At 44.2% G+C, this 20,464-nt stretch overlaps 1 protein-coding gene across 1 annotated transcript in view; it reads left to right on the top strand.

The window, feature by feature from the left end:
- The window catches only part of RPF2 (ribosome production factor 2 homolog), a 37,809-nt gene extending 25,821 nt beyond the window's left edge, over positions 1-11,988 (top strand). The window contains exons 8-10 of the mRNA XM_058658856.1: positions 3,748-3,850; positions 10,443-10,587; positions 11,399-11,988. Of these exons, the coding sequence (XP_058514839.1) occupies positions 3,748-3,850; positions 10,443-10,587; positions 11,399-11,578 (428 nt within the window). The 3' untranslated portion in view covers positions 11,579-11,988. The remainder of the gene's footprint in view (positions 1-3,747; positions 3,851-10,442; positions 10,588-11,398) is intronic.
- Positions 11,989-20,464: the final 8,476 nt, after the last annotated feature.

Below are 20,464 nucleotides of genomic sequence, written 5' to 3'. Positions count from 1 at the left end.
AGCTTTTACAGCCATGCCTCTATCCCATTTTCTGTTTTGTAGATGCTGGTCACTCCCTCTAACATGGCAGTCTTATTTAATTCTTGTTGGCCTTAGCCTAGAATGCTTGTTGCCCTTTCACTTGTCAAATCCTTTGCAATGCAAATGCACCCCCCCTTTTTTTTTGAAATGCAGATTTACAGAGAAGGAGATGCAGAAAGAGCTTCCCTTCCCAAGTGGCTGTAACAGCCACAGCTGAGCCGATCTGAAGCCAGGAATCAGGAGCCACCTCTGGATCTTCCACATGGGTTCAGGGTCCCAAGGCTCTGAGCCATCCTCCACTGCTTTCCCAGGCCACAGGCAGGGAGCTGGATGGGAAGTGGAACAGCCGGGACACCAACTGGTACTTATACGGGATCCTGGCAGATTTATCTACTGAGGGTTTAGCTGAGGATTCAGCTGCTGAGCCATCACTCTAGGCTTGCAGTTGCCATTTCTATAAAGTCTTTGCAAACCAGAAATCATCTGTATCTGGTTAGGATTTTTGGAACATTGTATTTTGTGTGCGGCCTTAAATTACAGTTGCTGGTATTCATATCTAGTCTGTCTAGAAAACTGGGCCCATGGGAGGAAAAGGCTGTATGTTGTTATCTTTTTATCACTATTACACCCAGCACAGTGCATTGTACACAGTTGCTGCCCTGGTACATCCTGTGTAAGGGAATGGATTTTTGCCAGCTGGATTCATTTGTAGGCAATATCATGTGCCTTTTTTTTTTTTTTTTAAGATTTATTCATTTTATTACAGCCAGATATACAGAGAGGAGGAGAGACAGAGAGGAAGATCTTCCGTCCGATGATTCATTCCCCAAGTGAGCCGCAACGGGCCGGTGCTGTGCCGATCCGAAGCCGGGAACCTGGAGCCTCTTCCGGGTCTCCCACGCGGGTGCAGTGTCCCAATGCATTGGGCCGTCCTCGACTGCTTTCCCAGGCCACAAGCAGGGAGCTGGATGGGAAGTGGAGCAGCTGGAATTAGAATCGGCGCCCATATGGGATCCCGGGGCTTTCAAGGCGAGGACTTTAGCTACTAGGCCATGCTGCCGGGCCCATCATGTGCCTTTCTAATCAGATTATACTGTACTATTAGACGTCTGCCTTGGGATTGCTGGGTGCTGCCCACTACCCCTGTGCCGGAGTCCAGCTCCAGCCGAGAGTTCGGAGCTCGAGAAGGGTGCGTGAGATAGGCGTAGAAAGGAGAAGAGAGAAAGAAAGGAGAGACGGACCACTAGGATTCCTTGATGATTGTGGACATTGCAAGAAAGCTGTCCGCTTTATTTATACAGAAGCAGTACAAAGTTTTCTTTTAGGGGCATTTTGACATAGCTTCAGGGGGGCACAATTTACAACTTCTTGAGAAATGATTGAGGAAGGGTCCCACATTCCTTGCTTATCTTGGTTTGCCAGTCTTCATCCGCTCTCCTCAGGTCTGGGCTCTAACCTTGGCGCCACCTGTGACAACCAGGCCCCTACCTTGAATTATGTATGGGTTAGTAAGTCCGGGGTCTTGGTCTATGGGGATTACGGGCCATTGGCACTAAAGGCCATTAGGTCAGCAAGCTCACACAGTTTGTTATCTGAACAAGTAAAGCAAGAGTTATAACGGCGGAAAGAATTATAATTAGCAATGAGCCAAGTTTACTCCATTTAAGTTTCAATTCTGCAATTGACAAGTGAGTGTTTCCAAAGACAGTTCTACAAATTGTTTCACCTCAAGACAGGGTATTATCCATTCCAACGTTGCAGCCAAGAATTTCTCAGTAGACAACACATCTTATTCAGTAATACACTCTTACTACAATTCTTATTCTACAACTTATCCATCACTTAATGGGAGAAATACATCAAAAGAGAAAAAACAAAGATCTAAGACAAAAGGTTTCAAACATTAAGTTCCTCTACAACTGCAGGTTCTACAACCTCATAAGTGATCAAACAATAATCAAAAGTGTATCTTTGTGATGTTAGTGAAATCAGCCTATATTTCCTCTAGTTAGAAATTATGAAAGCAGCTAAAGCAACTACAGTTTCTATGTTCTAAAGAGTTGCAAGGACAGGCTAACCCTTAAGGTCACAGTAACTATATTTTTTGCCTTAGCAGGATAGCCTTTAGGGTCCCAGTAACATGATAGCCTTTAGGGTCACAGTAACAAGATAACTTTTAGGGTCCCAGTAACAAGATAGCTTTTAGGGTCCCAGTAGCTATATTTTTTGTCCTGACAGCCTTAACCCATACTCCCATCATTTCCATTAGTTTGTAAAATTCTTATCAAGCCATTTCCCAGGAAGCATGCTAAATGTCCGGGCCAGATTTTATGGCAATGGGTAGGTACACAATAAGGTGTCTGGAAACAGCATGGGCTTGAATGTACTCCTGTGTGCAGTTAAAGGCCCACTCACGAGGACATTATCAGTAACATTAACTCTTAAGCTCATGTTGGTTGTAAAAGCCATCTCACGGGGGCAGACAATGCCTCAATACAAAGTTCTTAGTGGGGTGGTTGAGTGCCCATGCGAAAGGGAGTGAAAACTGCGTCAAGGTGGTCAGAGATGAATCCGCTAGGCCCTGCCAAGTAGCTGGAAGCTCCCTGGGCCCTGCCATGCAGGGAGCTGTTCTCTTCACACCTTTGTGTCATTCACACCTACTGCACGGACCCTGGCACCCCTGCCTCCTCAAGCCTTCTCCTTATGCATGTTTGTGATCCACCAATGCACACCGGAGTGGAGTATCATTTTGGCAGTTAGGTACAGTGTTAGAATTAGAGGAGTACTGTGAAGCACTGTTGGATACACATTCCAAGTTTTTTTATATTTACTGCCTTTGACATTTTGAATTGCTAAAGAGTAAGTTCCTTGATATTTATTTTGTTCTTAACATGTTCTCCCTTTGTTTTCTTCGTGAAAGCATATGGGGAAAACACAGAAGCCTGGAACTTGCATGTCAAGAATGCTTTTTGTTTATTTATTTTTCTTTCTTTTTCTTACATGTTTCATGATATAGTTCCTTAGGCTCAGGTTTCCTTTTGCACCCTTCCAAACCCTCTTTGTCTTCACTGTTTTCTCCTGTGTTATAAAAACAGTGTAGTCCTTCAACAATTACAGCTATATCATTCTTCCATATAAGTGTATCATAACAGATGGACTTTATTAATGGGATCACTGAAGGAGAGTCATGTTTGGGCAAATTTTTGGAAAACATTTGAATGGTGTCCTTTAGATCAGCAATCTGGGTTCTAAAATGTTCCTGAGGGTTTTTGCGTGGGGGAGTGGGAAGGCTGCTGTGTGTGGGTGCACACACCTGTGCCTGTTCTAGATAGCAGTGCTGACGTGTGGAATGTGAGAGAGGAGGAGCACACAGTGGGAGGTGTGTGTCCCTGTACTCCTGACAATAATTCCTGTCTGAGGGACTAACAGGAAAAGGGACAAAAAAGGCAAGGTGGCTGCAGATTGGGACCAGAATACCATTTCCTGGTAAAATTGATAAGAGTGTGTCATGTTCACCTGCCTGTCCTGTACATTGGATTTTTTTGAACATTCATTTAATTATTTGAAAGGTGAGCTTTTATAGAAAGAGAGATGGAGAGGGAGGGATCTCTCCCGTGCGCTGGTTCACTTCACAATTGCTGTAATGGCCAGAGTTGTGTCGTTTCTTGCACCACCTGTCTGTCTTTTGTTTTGTTTTCCTTTTTTTAACTTTCTGTGTGCTTTTAGATTTCTTCCGAGGCCCCACGGTCCCAAACATTCGCCTGGCTGGATTGGAGTACGTTTTGCACTTCACCGCCCTGAACGGGAAGATTTACTTCCGAAGCTATAAGTAAGTGTGCTTCCTTGCTTGCTGTGTTCTGTCTTCCAGGTTGGCATTGTGCTGGGACTGTTTTCCAGAGCTCAGACCTAGAACTGGTGTCTGGCCCCAAATGTGTTTTTTAGAGCTGGCAGCCCAGCATGGTAGCAACTCTGCACCCGTCCTTGTGTCGGCTGCCCTGCTAGCCTGTGCCACCAAAACCTGCTCTCCCAGGTCCCAGAGCACCTCAGATGGCACTCTCTCTGCACCTGCAGCTCAGTAAGGTATCTCTGTCGTCTGTGTATACACGTGGAATGCCTAATCCAAAATTCTCTGTGTTCCAAACCACTCACTTGATGCTCAAAAAGATTTTGGATTTGGGAGCATTTTGAGTTGCCGCTTCAGGGTTATTTACTCAGTAATGTCTAGGCAGCTGCACTAAATCTGGAAAACTCTGCAATCTGAAAACTTCCATTTCTATGTGTTTTGGTTACGGGATATTTGTATTGTTTGATTGCCTGTAACTGGGTTTAGGGCAGCAGGTCACCAGTTAGCCAACCAACACGAAGCTCAAAGCCCTAAATTTAAGCAGTGAACTCTGAAAGGAGTAAGAATCATTGGTTGGATTTCATTTTGCCATCCTTCAAAGTAAGTAAATATAGTATCAGTTCTGGCAGGCAGGTGCTATGCTGATTAAGGAGCTATAACTGTGCCTCTTGAGATAAGATGATATCACAGAAACTCTTGGTGTAAAGTGTGCCGAAAGGCATCCAGGTGACAAAACAGTGGAAATGTTCAATTCAGAGTTCAGAGCAACAACAACCCCACAGGACTGCATGTTTCTACTGATGACTGTTTCCTGAAGTCACCTTCAGAATAGCCAGGCATCTTACGTCATGGAAGCAAATGTTTTTGAATCAGTGACTCTGATGAGGAATTTAAATCTACAGATGCTCTAGGTGTGCTATGTATGATGCAGTTCAGAGTGAAGTGCTGCTTGGAGGGGTCAGCTTAGCCCCAAGGGGCTTGTGCCGTCGGGGAATGGTGAGGAGGAAGATGGGGTCATTCCAGGATGAGCTTCACTGCCGAGCCCAGTGACTGCCCGTGAACCGCACTGAGTCACCTGACGGGGGCAGGTCCTCCATTTCTTCCTCTGCCAAGTGTAATGATACCATTTAGAGACCCGAGGTCCTGCTGAGGGGTGCGGGTTGGGTGAGAATGTGCCAAAAAAGTGAGGCTCCCCTCCCTCAGTGCCTCAGGCATCTCACAGGCTACACTTTGGGGTCCTTTTCCTCTTTCTCCCTGCAAATTAGCCCTTGAGCACCGTGCAAAGGGTAGTAGTTAATATTCACACACATTATTTGTGAATTTTAATAAGGCCTGTAAAGTAGTTCCGGGCTTCTTGGATGAAACAAACACTGAACATGAAATTATATATTAATAGAACCTCTGACATGCCCTTTAGGGGGAATAAATCATAGTGCTGGTGACCTCTTCCTGTGCATCCCATAATCATTTCTGCAGTGTGAGTGACCACTTGTTTTCTCTGGAGAGTTTTATTCACTATATGGTTAGGACCCTTAGTAGGAAGCAGAAAATTTAGTAACCTGTCGCATATTCCTCTGTCATGGCATTGGTTATGGAGGGAAAGAGGCAAAACCGGAAGTGTTAGTGTACTTCTGAAAGCAAACCCAAGCTTTGCAGTGAAGGAGTTTACCTAATGAAAGCATAGAAGGTCTGCCAGAGGGGTGTATGGCAGGGGGGAAATCAGGGCATTTCTGAGCGAGAGTTTCTCAAGAAATGGGCAAAGAGGGTTTTGGAGTCTGTGGTGTTTGCCCATCAGCCTGTCCGCCTTGGCTCTCTGGAGAGGAAAGCGGCAGGGGTCCATGCTGGGTCACTGCCCTTTCTCCCCCACCACCTTGTGGCACTGAGAGTTTGACTTAGATCCTATATCAGGGGAAAGACGACAGGTTAGGGTCTGAGGTCAGTTGTTGGACATGTGGGATACATTTACGGCAGTTGGTGTTTGGCTGGAGACAGGGAAACCTGGAAGTTTCTTTTCTTGATTAAAGATTTGTTTATTTTTATTACAAAGTTAGATATACAGAGAGGAGGAGAGACAGAGAGGAAGATCTTCCGTCTGATGATTCACTCCCCAAGTGACCACAATGGCCAGTGCTGCGCCAATCCGAAGCCGGGAACCAGGAGCCTCTTCCAGGTCTCCCACGTGGGTGCAGTGTCCCAAAGCATTGGGCTGTCCTCGCCTGCTTTCCCAGGCCACAAGCAGGGAGCTGGATGGGAAGTGGAGCTGCCGGGATTAGAACTGGAGCGCATATGGGATCCTGGGGCATTCAAGGCAAGGACTTTAGCCGCTAGGCCATGCTTCCGGGCCCGAAAGGTCTGTTTCTAAAAGAGAAACCCAGTACGTTGGGTAAGGATGGAGGAGGTAGTATTAGTTTTGGCTGCTTTTTTTAGCTCAGTGTTTCAACTAGTGTCTTCATTTTTGCCTAACGTGGTCCTAAAAATAATTTATAAATTCTCTGTTAATGCATTTGCTCTGTGAGGATGCATAAGTAGGTTGCTTTTCCAAAGGCAGAACGACAAGTGAGAGAAGATCTGTGATCTTCTGGTTCATTCCTCAGATGGGTGTTAATAGCTAGAACTGGTCAGAGCTAAAGCTAGGAAAGTGGAATTCCATCTGTTTCCCACAGGGTGGTAGGAGCCCACGACTTCCACATGAGGTGGGAGCTGATCAGAAGTAGAGTAACTGGATATGAATCAGTACTCTAATCTGGTATGCTAGTGTCCCAAGTAGCAGTTTAACCTACTGTGCCACAATACCATTCCCCAGATTGTTTTTTTAAAGGTTGAAAGATTGGCAGCTTTGATTTATCATTGAAGAAAAACTTATTAACTTGAAGAATGTAGCATTGGGGCTGGTATTGTGGCGTAGTAGAAAATCATTGCTTGTGTGCAATACCCGCATCCCATATGGGCACTAATTCATGTCCTGGCTTCTCTGCTTCCAGTCCAGCTCCGTGCTGATGGCTGGGAGAACAGCGGAAAATAGCCCAAGTGCTTAGATTCCTGCACCCATATGGGAAACTGAAGAGAAGCTCCTGGCTTTGATCTGGCCCACTGTCTACCATTGTGGCCATTTAGGGAGTAACCAGCAGATGGAAAATTGTCTCTGTCTCCCCATCTCTTTGTAACTTGGACTGTTAAATCCTTCTAAATTTAAATGCCGAGACCCTTAGCATATACTTAATATATAAGGGAAGAAAAGTGGCAGTTTATTTTCTTATGGGGAGAAATAAGGCAGTCATAATGTGATAAAACATTGATAAGTCAGTGTATATGTGTTTTCTCCTAAGTAATTTTAAACCTGTAAGAGCAACGATAGTATCTGGGCTTTTTAGACTTCACTGTTAAAAGTTTAACAAAGGGAGAGGACGATGAGCCTATCTGCAGGGACCACACACAGCGAACTGAGAGTGGGAGCCTGTCCTTCTCGGATCCGTTTCTTCTGCCCGTAAGCATACTCAGTGAGGTGCAAGCTGTGGCACTGCAATGTAATTCTTCAATGTAGTTGCAACACAGCAGGTTATACGCGGTTGTTTGGAAATGACCTTAATTATAGGTACCGCTCAAAAAACTACTTTATTAGGAAGACATTTGTATAAATAAAAAGGGGCATTAGAGAAATTTTGGCAACAAAGACATACCATTAGCTGTTTTGGATTGACATAATTTTCCATTTAGCCGAAAATGAGCACTTTGGGTGGGCATTTGATGTAGTGGTTGGGTCATCACGTTCCATGTTGGGAGTGCCTGGTTTGAGTTCTGACTACTTTCCTTCCTGTCCAGTGTATAATTAACATGCACCCTGGGAGAGAACAGATGATGACCCAAGTGCTGGGGTCGCTGCCATCCACGTGGGAGGGCCCACACTGAGTTCCTGGCTCCTAGATTCAGTATGGCCTACCTGTGACTGTTACAGAACTTTTGGGAGAGACCCAACAAATGGAAGACCGATTCGTCCCTCTCCCCTGCAGTCTGTCTCCTGCTCTCTGTCTCAAATGGAAGGGGAAAAAAGTCATTAAGTAACAGAAAATATTTTAATTAAAAATTTGAAATTCGGACCTGCATTCTTGGTTTCTTGGTGGGAGACCTTTATGGTTCATTATTGTGCTTGTCATTTATCTGAAAGTACTGAAAATGTGCACATGGGTGTAGAAGTACAGGCACCCAGCAGAGTCCAGTGATTTGTGGCCTCTTAGGCCTTGAATTAGCTCCTAGGAACGATGCCCTCAGCCAGCCAACTTGAGCCTCTAAAAAAGGATTCACAGTGGGCCACCCTCAAGTCTCTTCTCTTGGAACCTCACTAATAGAGAGTGGCCTCACAGCGCTCATTTAGGTCGCCCTGGCCTTGGGTTTGTCTCTTGCCTGTGCTCTGCTAACAATTCATTTTGCATTTTTGTTTGTACTTGTTTGACCTGGAGTACCCTTGATATCTTTTTTTTTAAGATTCATTTATTTTATTGGGAGGCAGATATACAGAGAGGGAGTATCGAAGAGAAAGATCTGTCTGCTGGTTTACTCCCCAAATGGCTGCGATGACCAGCATTGAACGATCTGAAGCCAGGAACTGGAAGCCTCTTCTGGGTCTTCCACGTGGGTTCAGGGTCCCAAGACCTTGGGCCATACTCCACTGACTTCCCAGGCTACAAACAAGAAGCTAGGTGGGAATTGGAGCAGCTGGGACATGAACCAGCATCCATTTGGGATCTTGGTGCTTGACACTAATGTTCTTTATAGATTCTTGGCTGTTAGTTTTGCCTTGTTCAGTTAAGCATAAGTGAATGTCCAATACAAAGTGTTCGGGGTGGAACTCTCCATGTAACCAGCAAACGGGTTTCTCGTGGTGGGCTGTCTTGGTTGACTGTGTGTGTGTGACATGCCTGGGACCAGAGAGCTGCTACTGGGCCTTAATGCACACTTGGTTTTGCTTCTTGGCACCTGCTGCTGTCTGTTCCCAGCCTATGTGTTCTGTTCACCTTTTCTCTGCTTACCTCCTGCTTCTCTCCCTCTTCTGTAGTTGTGTGAAAGGGTTGCTCTTTTACCAACACTGTCATTCAGTCAACCCTTTTTCTCCCTGTGAAGACCTGCTGCCTGCTGGAACAATAATGTTATCTTCATTGCTTTTGATTGTTCTAGTGGTGTCTTTCCCAAAAGAGTTTGCAAGTCTTTCCAGCTGCAGCCCGCACATAGTGGAAAGTTGTGATTTTGCTCAGAGTCTTCAGTTTGCTGCAGTCCACAGAGACCAGCCAGTATCTGTGCTGTAGGGAAAGGTTCATTTGGATGGATTCATTTAACTTTTATAGTCCTAGGACTTCGTTAATCATGGAAGAATACTGTTTTGAAGATCAGGTTTCTTCATTTTTGTGATGGCAGAATGACACAGATGGTTCGTCTTCTGGTTCTTTCCCCAAATGACTGGGCAGGCTGTAGCTGGATCCCAGGAACTTCATTTAGCAGATTCACATGAACGGCAGGGACCCAAGCACCTGAGCCATTTTCTGCTGCTTTCCCAGGTGCATTAGCAGGAAGCTTGATCGAAAGTGGACTGAACCAGTGGTGCAGTATGGAATGTGGGTCCTAACCTGCTGCAGTATGCATCCACCTGTACAATTATTTTCATATGTGTGGATATCTATAAGTGGGGTGACAAAGTCAAGTCAAAAGGTTCCATTTCTTTTTTGAGAAAAAATATTATTTTTATTTATTTTTTTTTATTGGGAAGGCAGATTTACAGAGAGAAGGACAGACAGAGAAAGATCTTCTGTCTGCTAGTTCAAATGGGTGCAGTGGCCAGATCTGAGCCGATCCGAGGCCAGGAGCCAGGAGCTTCCACTGGGTCTCCCACATGGGTACAGAGTCCTAAGGCTTTGGACCATCCTCGACTGCTTTCGCAGGCCACAAGCAGGAAATGGGAAGGGATGTGGAACAGCTGAAACATGAACTGGTACCCATATGGAATCCCATTGCTTGCAAGTCTAGGATTTAGGCACTGAGCCATCACACTGGACCTAGAAAAATCTCACTGTTTTCCAACAATGTTTTATACTTTGTTTCTAATTTTTGTTTTATTTATTTATTTGAGAGTCATAGTTACAGAGAAAGAGGGAGACAAGCCTGAAAGAGACAAAGAGGTCTACCATGTGCTGTTTGACTCCAGGTGGCTGCAACAGCCAGGGCTTGGCCAGACTGAAGCCAGGAGTTTCATCTAGGTCTCCCATGTGGGTGGCAGGGGTTCACACTTGAACCATCCTCTGCTGTTTTCCCCAAGTGCATTAGCAGGGAACTGGTTTGGAAGTGGAGCGACTGGGACATAAACCATCTCTCATAAGGGATACCAGCGTGACAGGTGGTAGCTTTACCTGCTATGCCACTGTGTCTCTCTGAGCTTTCAAAATATATAATCCAAAGGCTATCCTTGTCCTAAATTTATTAAGTATTGTCAAAGCTTAGTTTTCTAAGCATTATTCTAGAACTATAGTTCTCTTGAATAAACACATTTTGGCAAGGGTCAAAGCAGCATTTCTTTCCCCCCTGTTTCACAAAGGTTGCTCTTGAAGAAATCTGGTTGCAGAACGCCTCGGATTGAACTGGAAGAGATGGGACCCTCACTGGATATGGTTCTGAGGAGGACACACTTGGCATCAGATGACCTTTATAAATTATCTATGAAAATGCCCAAAGCTCTCAAGGTACACAAGCCACAGTGTGCAGTCATATTTATTTGTATAGTGTATTTTTTTTTTCGCGAAATGAAGTTGTGTTATTTATATTGAGGGATATACTTAAAGAGACCCATGAAATACATAAAACTAGACTTTCAGAATCAAGAAAAGGAGAAAGAACCAAATAGGCCAAGCACACAGCGTAATCAAAAGAACTGCAGAAGACAGGTGTCCAGTTTGCCCGAGAGCTTTCTGATAGGCAAGACTGCCATCTTCAGAAGGAAGAATCATCTCTGGGCATTGTGGAGCCCGGGTTAAAGCACAGAGTATATAAACAACATGTGCATTTAGCATATTCTATATTGGAAAGGTTTGTCTAGAATGCCAGGAGAGATTGAAATGACATGACAATTTCTTAAGCCAGGGTGGGAATTCTCTCAGCTTGGCCATTGGTAGTATATAGTCTGTAGTCTTCTCAAAATGTGTCTGGCAGTTGACCTGACAGCTTACCCACCCTTTAAACTGCTTGTTTAGAATCTGCATTCTAACAAGATCCTGAGGTGCACACTTAAAGCACACTTAGGCTTGAGAAGAAAGTATATGGGGATGAATGAGGGCACTTCGAAATGTTCTTGGTAAAGCAGATAAGTTTGAATTCCATCTTCCATGAACTTATCGAAGCACCTTAATTTAATCTTTGACTTTGAAGGGTTGCTCTCTGATGGAAATTATTACGAACACAGTTGCTATAGACTGGGCTTTTTCTACTTCATAATAGAAGCTTATTAAATGTACATGTACATGCATATCTACATGTATGCGTATTCTTATTTCTTAGCCAAAGAAGAAGAAAAATATCTCCCATGACACTTTTGGTACAACTTATGGGAAGATTCATATGCAGAAGCAAGATCTAAGCAAACTACAAACCAGGAAAATGAAGGGGTTGAAGAAGCGACCTGCAGAAAGGACAAAAGAAGACCAGGAGGAAAAATCAAAGAGAATTAAAAAAAATTGATGGAATTTGGCTAACAGCCATGGCCCTATTATAGTCTGTTTACTTGAAAGAATTGTCAAGCTTCGTTTTGTTCAGAGTTTCTGGCAATATTTTATTGTGTATTTTTATTACATAATATCTTATTTTATATTATGGACAGTAATGTGCTCGTCCTAAGTTGGAGCTTCCTGCTTGTGGCTTTACTCCCTGGTGAGCTGTTTTTTCTCTGTGATAAGCTGTCTCCTGTCCTCCTGAAACTCTTCTCTCAGTGGGTGAGTGAGAGAGGTGTGATCTTTGTAACCACTGGTCTTATAAAGAAAATTCTAGATGGAGCACTAGATAAATACAGAAAGCCTTGAGCCTTTGAAGGCAGACAGGACCCAAAGGAGCTGTACAAAAGCTTAAGATAAAACATTTACTCCACCTCCCAACACGTGTCTATGGCCTGATTTTTATTTTATACTTTCGTATTATTTTTCCTGAAGCCATTTCCATTTAAGAGATTGACTTGAGATTTTAAGCTTTGTGCGTTAAAATACAAATGTCTGAAAGGGTGGTTGGCTACCTGATGTTGGCATCTTACCTTGCTATGAAGTATTTTCGTTGACTCTGCTACTGAAGTGAAGCCCCCACTGAAGTAGAAGGAGAAAGGAACAGATGACTCTGAGGTCACAGGGCGCTTTGGGACCTGGTTAGTCCTAGGCAGCTGCAGGTTGTGTTAAGGCACTCACGGACGGAGAATTCAGCCAGGGCCTGACTGCTTGTCTTGAAAGGCTCTCAAAGTCAGGCCCGGCAGCATGGCCTAGCGGCTAAAGTCCTCGCCTTGAACATGCTGGGATCCTATATGGGCACCGGTTTTAATCCCGGCAACTCCACTTCCCATCCAGCTCCCTGCTTGTGGTCTGGGAAAGCAGGCGAGGACGGCCTAAAGCCTTGGAACCCTGCATCTGCATGGGAGCCCCGGAGGAAGTTTCAGGTTCCTGGCTTCGGATTTGCACGTCACCGGCCATTGTGGTCACTTGGGGAGTGAATCATCGGACAGAAGATCTTCCTCTCTGTCTCTTCTCCTCTCTGTATATCTGACTTTGCAATAAAAATAATAAATACATCTTAAAAAAAAAGAAGAAAGGTTCTCGAAGTCCAGCCCTGTGCTGCGGTACACAGGAAGAAGCCTCTGCTTTCTCTTGTTAGTCTTGCGTACTTGTTTCTCCAGATAGGAGGATTTATATTACCTGATTCTCCGGCAAATATACGTGTTTCTACATGCGCAAGCCAATTATGGTATAAAAACACAAACATATATAAAGTGTAATTTGTTTGGTGTTGTAGGAATGCCATTCTTTTTCTTTTTTTTTTTTTTTTTTTTTTTTTTTTTTAAGATTTATTTTATTTTTATTACAAAGTCAGATATACTGAGAGGAGGAGAGACAGAGAGGAAGTGGAGCTGCCGGGATTAGAACCAACAGCCATATGGGATCAAGGCGAGGACCTTAGCCACTAGGCCACGCCGCCGAGCCCCATGCCATTCTTTTTCATTTCATGTGAGATCCCCTGTGCTTGTGTGTGCATGCATGTATGTGAGCAGATGTGCGAGCAGCAGGCAGAAGCTGGAGTCTCAGTTTTGCCTTGCATCTTTTCCATTCTCATGGGAACCCATTGCTTGGCCAGCATTATGGCAGGTGAAGCCACTGCCTGCAGTGTCGGCATCTCATATGTACTGCTCCGCTTCCAGTCCAGCTCCATGCTAATGTGCCTAGGAAAGAAGTGAAAGGTGTCTCAAGTGCTTGGGCCCCTGAACCTGTGCGAGAGACCTGGAAGAAGCTCTTGGCTTTGGCCTGATTCAGCCCCAGCTATTGTGATCAGAGAAGATGGCAGATTCTCTGTATAACTCAGGCTTGTAAATAAATACATAACTGACCCAGGATCACTTAGGTTTGTTGCTTGATTACATATTTAGCCAGACCAGAATCTTGTGACTGAACCAGGCATTTGCGTATCATGTCTGAATGAGAAGTGAGTAAAAGAATTCATATCCTGAATGAGAACGGAGTCAGAAATTATTAATGCACAGTCCTTCCCCATTCCTGACCCCTGCTTGGTCCAGCTGATGCCTGTGGGGATCTCCTGTCCTCACTGGCCACTTGTGACCTCTGCTAGTATTCCTGCATGCTGACTCCAGCCAGACTTAACCAAAGATGGGGTACTATCTTAGAGTAGGTTTTGGTTGGTTGGTTTCAGTGAATAACCATCTTGTTAGATTTGATACCATGTCCCTCTGTGTCCTATGTGGTTAATATCTGGGAATTGTTGGAGTTTATCATCTTGCTTATAGATGTATTACAGTTAGCAATTGTTGAAACACCTTGGATCCTTGCTCCACGCACCTATCTCCAACCCATCTTGCCTTTGCCCTCCAAAAATCAGAAAGTGGATTCCAAGCTCGGGGGCAGGGTCTTCTTCTGGGCAGAGATGGGTGTTAGTTGGGTGTTCCCTCAAAGGCCTGGGTGTTAAAGTGGCACCGAGGGTCTTAGTGGCACTGAGGGAAGAAACTTTTGTGTGGATTGCATTGTCTCAGTGGAGGGCCCATGATTCTGGTGGCTTCATCAGGAGTGGCACAGACATGCTCCCTTTTGCCAAGTGAAGCTTGCCAGCAAGTAAGTTATGCCTTGATGCCCAACCGGGGCGTGGGGCACCAGTCTTATTATGTGAACCTGCAGAACTGAGCCAAAGTAAACATATTCTCTATGGAGTGGACTTCTCCTGGCTATTCTGTTGTTATGAAAACGGATTATCACCAGGCAGAGTGGAGCATTTGGAACTCAGCAGTCAAAGCTTTTGCCCAGCCAAGATCATTGCCCCTCAGGATTAGCGCTTCTGCCGATTGGCGTGGACTCCCAGCTCAGGCTGTATTTCTGAAGGTTCAGATGCAGCCACTGAGGTAAGGAAGTCATGGGGAGCCAGAGCTGGAGCCAGGCCAAGGCCAAGGCTTCTCGGCCACCTCTCTCATCCATCCAGTTGCCACCAGTGAGATCAGGGATTTCTGGAAGGTAAAGCAACCTCTATGAATGTCTCTGAAGATTTTCCATGAAGTTGAGCAGTTTATTTCCCTCATGCCCTAGCTGGTTCTCCTAGTCGTTTACCTGACCAAGCAAGTGGCATAGGCTGGGTAGAGGTACTGCTTTAGGGAACATGGTGTCTAACCCTCTAGTGCCTGGGGGGGTGTCTGACATGGGAAAAGAGTATGGTACTTAGCATTTCCATCCGCATGGTTCACTGAAAGCTGGTTTATGCCACAAACAGGTCTACACCTCCCTCTTTAGGGTAAAGATTAGCCAGAGACTTCGAAGACCGATCAGTAAAGGCCACTAGCAAGTGTGCTTCATGAAGACAGATATCTGGCTGTAGAGTCAGCCCAGAGAAGGGGAGGGTCCAGGCTGAGAGAAACTGCAGTGTTTGAACCTTGGTGACGGTACACCCTAAGGAACCCAGCCATGATCTGAGAGCCCAGCAGAAATTTGAGAGGACAAGAACCCCAAGCATGGGGCACACTTATCAGTGGCATGGATCCCTAAGCACAATGTTAAAAAGTTCTTAAGAGTTCTTCCAAAAATACAAAGGATGATGAATAAGGGTTTGCTTTTGTGGTAGTATGGCGAAGGGTTTCAGCAGGGAATCTGATTAAGCAGAGACAATAGAATTCTGATTTCCATTCTTAACTGTCAGAGCAGCCCAACTTCAGGATAGGTGAGCGGTGGTATGGAAAGCACAAGGCCGGTGGAGATGGCTTAGAATCTCATTCCCAGGACAGTGTAGTCACTTAATTCTGAAGAAGCGTGGGAAGCAGAGCAATAAAGGGGACTGGGGACACGTGGGTATCTTGTAGTTTAGTCTCAACATTTTGGGAAGCTTATTGCATAGATGTCTTAGAAGTTCTTGGCTTGGGAGCCACCATGGGTGCCTGGGAGCGAAGAGTTGTCGGTTGATTCCATTTCCTGTCTTTAAATGAGGACTGTGCATACCTGGTCTGGGATACTGGCCACCCAATGACACATCTAGCTAGCACTCATTACCCTGTTTCAGGCACTGTGGTAGAACTGTGCTGCGTGGTAAGGGTTTACAACTTAGAATGCGTTTTCTTAAAAAATAGGAATTTTTCTCTGAATTAAAAAAAGATTTTTTTTCTGTTTATCAGAAGGTTACAATGATAAAAAGGTCAACTGTGATCTCAGCTTTCAGGGATGTATTTTTTGCCTCTTGGAAAAGGGATCTTATGTTATTTGGAGATTTTTAATTTATATGTTTATGTACTTGAAAAGCAGAGCTGCAGAGAGAGAGAGAGAGAGAGAGAGAGAGAGAGCAGAGTGGCGGGGATGGTGAGTCTGAAGCCAGGACCCAGGAGCTCCATCAGGGTCTCCCTTGGGAGTGGTTGGGACTCACATACCAGGGCCATCTGTTGCCTTCCCAGGCACTTTAGCAGGGAGCTATATTGGAAGTAGCACATCTAGGAATCAAACCCATACTCCAGTATGGGATGATGGGGTCACAGGTAGAGTCTTAATATGCGACGCCATAACACTAGCCCCAGAAGTGTGTTTTTGTTAAAGTAGATTTTTCTTAGGCTAAAACCCACATACAAGGAAGTGCTTATTTGAGCAAAACATGATTTTTTTTTTTTTAAATCAGATGGATACACTTGCTTAGTCATTACTGAGATTAAGAAATAGCAATGCTGGGACCAGTGTGTGGTACACTGGTATAGCTGCTGCCTGTAGTTTGTTCCCCAGCTGTTCCACTTCTGATCCAGCTCTCTTCTAATATCCTGGGAAAAGCATCAGCAGATGGCCCTGCCACACACATGGGAGACCCCAGTGGAGTTTCAGGTCCTGGCTTTGGACTGGCCCAACCCTGACCATTACAGCCATTTGGAGAGTGCACCAACAGAAGGAAGATGTTTCTCTTATTCTGTTTCTGTATCTCCTGCTCTCTGTAGATTTGCTCTTCAAGTAAGTCTCAGAAAGAAACAATATACTTCTCTAGGCATCACTGCTGGTCCAAGGGTGCACCACTAGGTGTCCCTCTCTTTAAAATCATGAGTTTATATACTATGTAATATTATATGGATATGTTTTAATTTATTTTAGCCGTTCTGGTAGGCATTAATGTCATTCCCTTTTGGCATCATAACAAATAATGTGATGAGTACCTCTCAGCACAATATTTGGAAAACCATGTTCACTTGATAGAATACTCTGTGATGTGTAATGCAGGTGATACTATATATAATTTCTAGTTCAAGAGACAGATTCATAGAGATAAGTAAGTTGTCTGAAGTTACACAACCGAGAAAAAGCTGAATGTAGAACCCTTTCTTAAGGATTTTTAAAAAAAGATTTATTTGCTTCAAAGGCATAATTTAGAACGATGAAGAGGGCCTGCGATCCCATATGGGTGCTGGTTCATATTCCAGCGGCTCCACTTCCCTTACAGCTTCCTGTTTGTAGCCTGGGAAAGCAGTGGAGAACTGGCCAAAGCCTTGGGACCCTGTACCCACGTGGGAGGCCCGGAAGAAGCTCCTGGCTTCAGGTCGGCTCAGCTCCAGCCATTGTGGCCACTTGTGGGGCAAACCACCACATGGAAAACCTGTCTCTCCTCCTCTCTGTAAATCTGGCTTTCCAATAAAAATAAATATTGAAGAAAAAAAAAAAAGAGAAATCTTCATCTGCTGGTTCATTCCTCAAATGATTGTAACAATCAAGACTTGGCCAGGCTGCAGTCAGGACCCCTAGAACTCCATGCAGCTCTCCCATGTGGGGGACAAGGCCCTAGGCACTTGGGCCATCCTCCACTGCATTTTCAGGCCATCAGCAGAGAGCTGGCTCCAGAAGTGGAGCAGCTGGGTCACAAACTGATGCGCCAATGGAATGCTGGCATTCCAGGAAGCAGCTTTACCTATTACAGTAGAACAATGAAAATAAAATATGGATACAATATTTTTATTTTGGGAAGCATTTTATTGAAATACAGCATACGTTCCAAGAAATGCAAATAGTGTTCGAATAAATTAGTTTTTTTGTCCTCTGAGCACGTTCATGACCATCAAATTCAGAACAAAATGCAACTAGCGCTCTAAGAGACCTTAATGTTCATTCCCCTCCATTTTTTTTCTAACATGGGAAAATTATATTGTCATTTACATTGTATGATTCAGAGGAACAATATTTTTAACTGCCAAATTATATAACATCTACACAATTCTTATATAATATTAACTTGCACAAATCAGAGAAAACATATTTGTCTTTTTGGATATAACTTATTTCACTTAGCATAATGACTTCTAGTTACATCTAAATTGTTGCAGCTGTCAGGATTTTGTGTGTGTGTGTGTGTGATTAATATTCCATCACATGTATAGATCGCATTTTTGTTATGCAGTCACCAGTTGGTGGATATCTAGGTTGATTCTGTTTCTGTGAATATGGCAGTACAGATTCTTTCATATGCTGATTTCGTTTCTTTTGGATGAATTCCCAGGAGTGGGATAGCTGGATCATCATTTGGTAGATACATTTTTAGTTTTTTTTTTCTTTCCAGGAATCTGTGGTTCATGATGGCTGTACCAGTTTGCATTCCTACAGCAGAGTATTAGGATATTTTTGCTCCAGGATCTTGGCGAACATTTGTTATTTTTTATTTATGTATTTATTTTGGATACTAAGCATTCTAATTAAGTGAGATGAAACCTCACTGTGGCTTTATTTGCATTTCCCTCACGGTTAGTGATCCTAAGCATTTTTCCATGTGTCTATTATTTGCAATTCATCCTTTGAAAAGTGCCTGTTCATGACCAGTATGGTGGCACAATTGGTGAATGCTCCACCTGCAAGCGCCAGGGTCCCATTTGGGTGCCGGTTTGTGCTCTGGCTGCTTCACTTCCTATCCATCTCTCTGCTTATGACCTGAGAAAGCAATAAAAGAATGTCCTTGGGCCCCTGCACCTGTGTGGAGAACTGGAGAGGGCGTCAGGCTCTTGGCTTCAGATTGGCTCAACTGAGGCCATTGTGGCCATTTAGGGAGTGAACCAGTGGTTGAAAGATTTTTCTATCTTTTGTTCCTTTTCTCTGTAAATCTGCCTTTCAATAAAAATAAATCCCTTTTAAAAAAAAAAAAGAAAAATGCCTGTTCATATCATATTCCCTAACTGGATTGTTTTGTTGTTGCTGTTTTTCTATTGTTGAGCTCTTTATTATGGATATTTTTTAAAAAGATTTATTTATTTTTACTGGAAAGTCAGTTATACAGAGAGGAGGAGAGAAAAGAAGCATTTCAGTCTGTCGATTCACTCCCCAAGTGGCTGCCAACAGCCAGAGGTGCGCTGATCTGATGCCAGGAGTCCATGGATTTGAGCCATCCTATGCTACTTTCCCAGGCCATAAACAGGGAGCTGGATGGGAAGTGGAGCAGCTGGGATCTGAATCAGAGCTTGTGTGGTTATGCTGGCCTCAGTTAGGGGGTTAGCCAGGTGTACCACAACACTGGCTCTTGTCTTTTGTTAATGAAAGTTTAGAACCTAGAGAGGGAAATGCAGTGAGCCTGTATCCACAGCTTTCACATACGCAAGTTCAATTGCATCTGGACTGCAAACATTAGAAAAAGAAAATTAGACTTTCCTTGTCATTATCGTAGTAGATATTTTAAGTAAACTGGAGATGATCTGAAGTATATAGGAGGATGTAGTCTGTATGCAAACATTGTATCAGATCCTGGACCAATCCCCATGGATACAGCTATGTGCACATGGTTAGGATAAAGGGACTTATGGGGCTGGCACTGTAAACTGCCTTTTATTTAAATATGCAAAGCTCTAAAAAAATAAACAGTTGAACTGTAGGCTTGGAAAGCAGATCTGTGGTTGCTTGGGATTGGAGGTGGAGAGAGAAATGAGCTACAGAGACGAAGAATCGTTTGGAAGTGGTGGCAGTGCGTTGCGTCATTGTGGCAGTGTTTTCAGAAGTACACACAAATGCTAAAACCCCATTGCATATATTTTTTAGGAATTATGTTATTTGAAAGAGCTACATCACAGAGAGATGGAGATCTTCCTTCTTCTCATTCACTCCCCAAATAGCCGTAGTAACCAAGATGGGGCCAGGCAGAAGCCAGGAGCTAGGAGTTTCATCTGGATGTACCACATGGATGGTAGGGACCCAAATATTTGGGCAACCCTCCACTGCTTTTCCAGGGTGCCAGCAGAGAGCTGGGTTGGAAGTGGAATAACTGGGATGTGATCCAGAGCCCTCATGGTTTTCCAGCATTGCAGATGGCAGTTTTGTCCGCTGTACCACAACAGCAGCAACCCAAGTGTGTGTGTGTATGTTAAATTTTACTTTTTTAAAAAAATTGGAAAGTCAGATTTATAGAGAGAAGGAGAGACAGAGAGGAAAATCTTCCTCGGCTGATTCACTCCCCAAGTGGCCGTAACAGCTGGAGCTGAGCCAATCTGAAACCGGAAGCCTGGAGCTTCTGGGTCTCCCATGCGGGTGCAGGATTCCAAGGCTTTGGGCCATCCTCCACTGCTTTCCCAGGCAATAAGCAGGGAGCTGGAAGGGAAGTGAGTAGAGCAGCCAGAATACGAACCAGTGCTCGTATGGGACCCTGGGCCTACAAGGCAAGGACTTTAACCACTAGATTGCTTAGCTGGGCCCTCAATCATTTGCTGGGTGAATTTTAAAAGTTATTATTTCATTGTGTTTTTAAAGATTTATTTTTATTGGAAAGGCAGGTTTACAGAAGGCGAGAAAATTCGCCCATCTGTTGATTCGTTCCTCAAATGACTGTGGTGGTTGGAACTGAAACAATCTGAAGCCAGGAGCCAGAGCCTCTTCTGGTTCTCCTATGCAGGTGCAG

Source organism: Ochotona princeps, chromosome 1 (genome assembly GCF_030435755.1).
Source record: "Ochotona princeps isolate mOchPri1 chromosome 1, mOchPri1.hap1, whole genome shotgun sequence".
Classification (NCBI taxonomy): domain Eukaryota; kingdom Metazoa; phylum Chordata; class Mammalia; order Lagomorpha; family Ochotonidae; genus Ochotona; species Ochotona princeps.
Note: the sequence above shows the minus strand (reverse complement) of the source record. Positions and strands in the feature narration are given on the sequence as shown.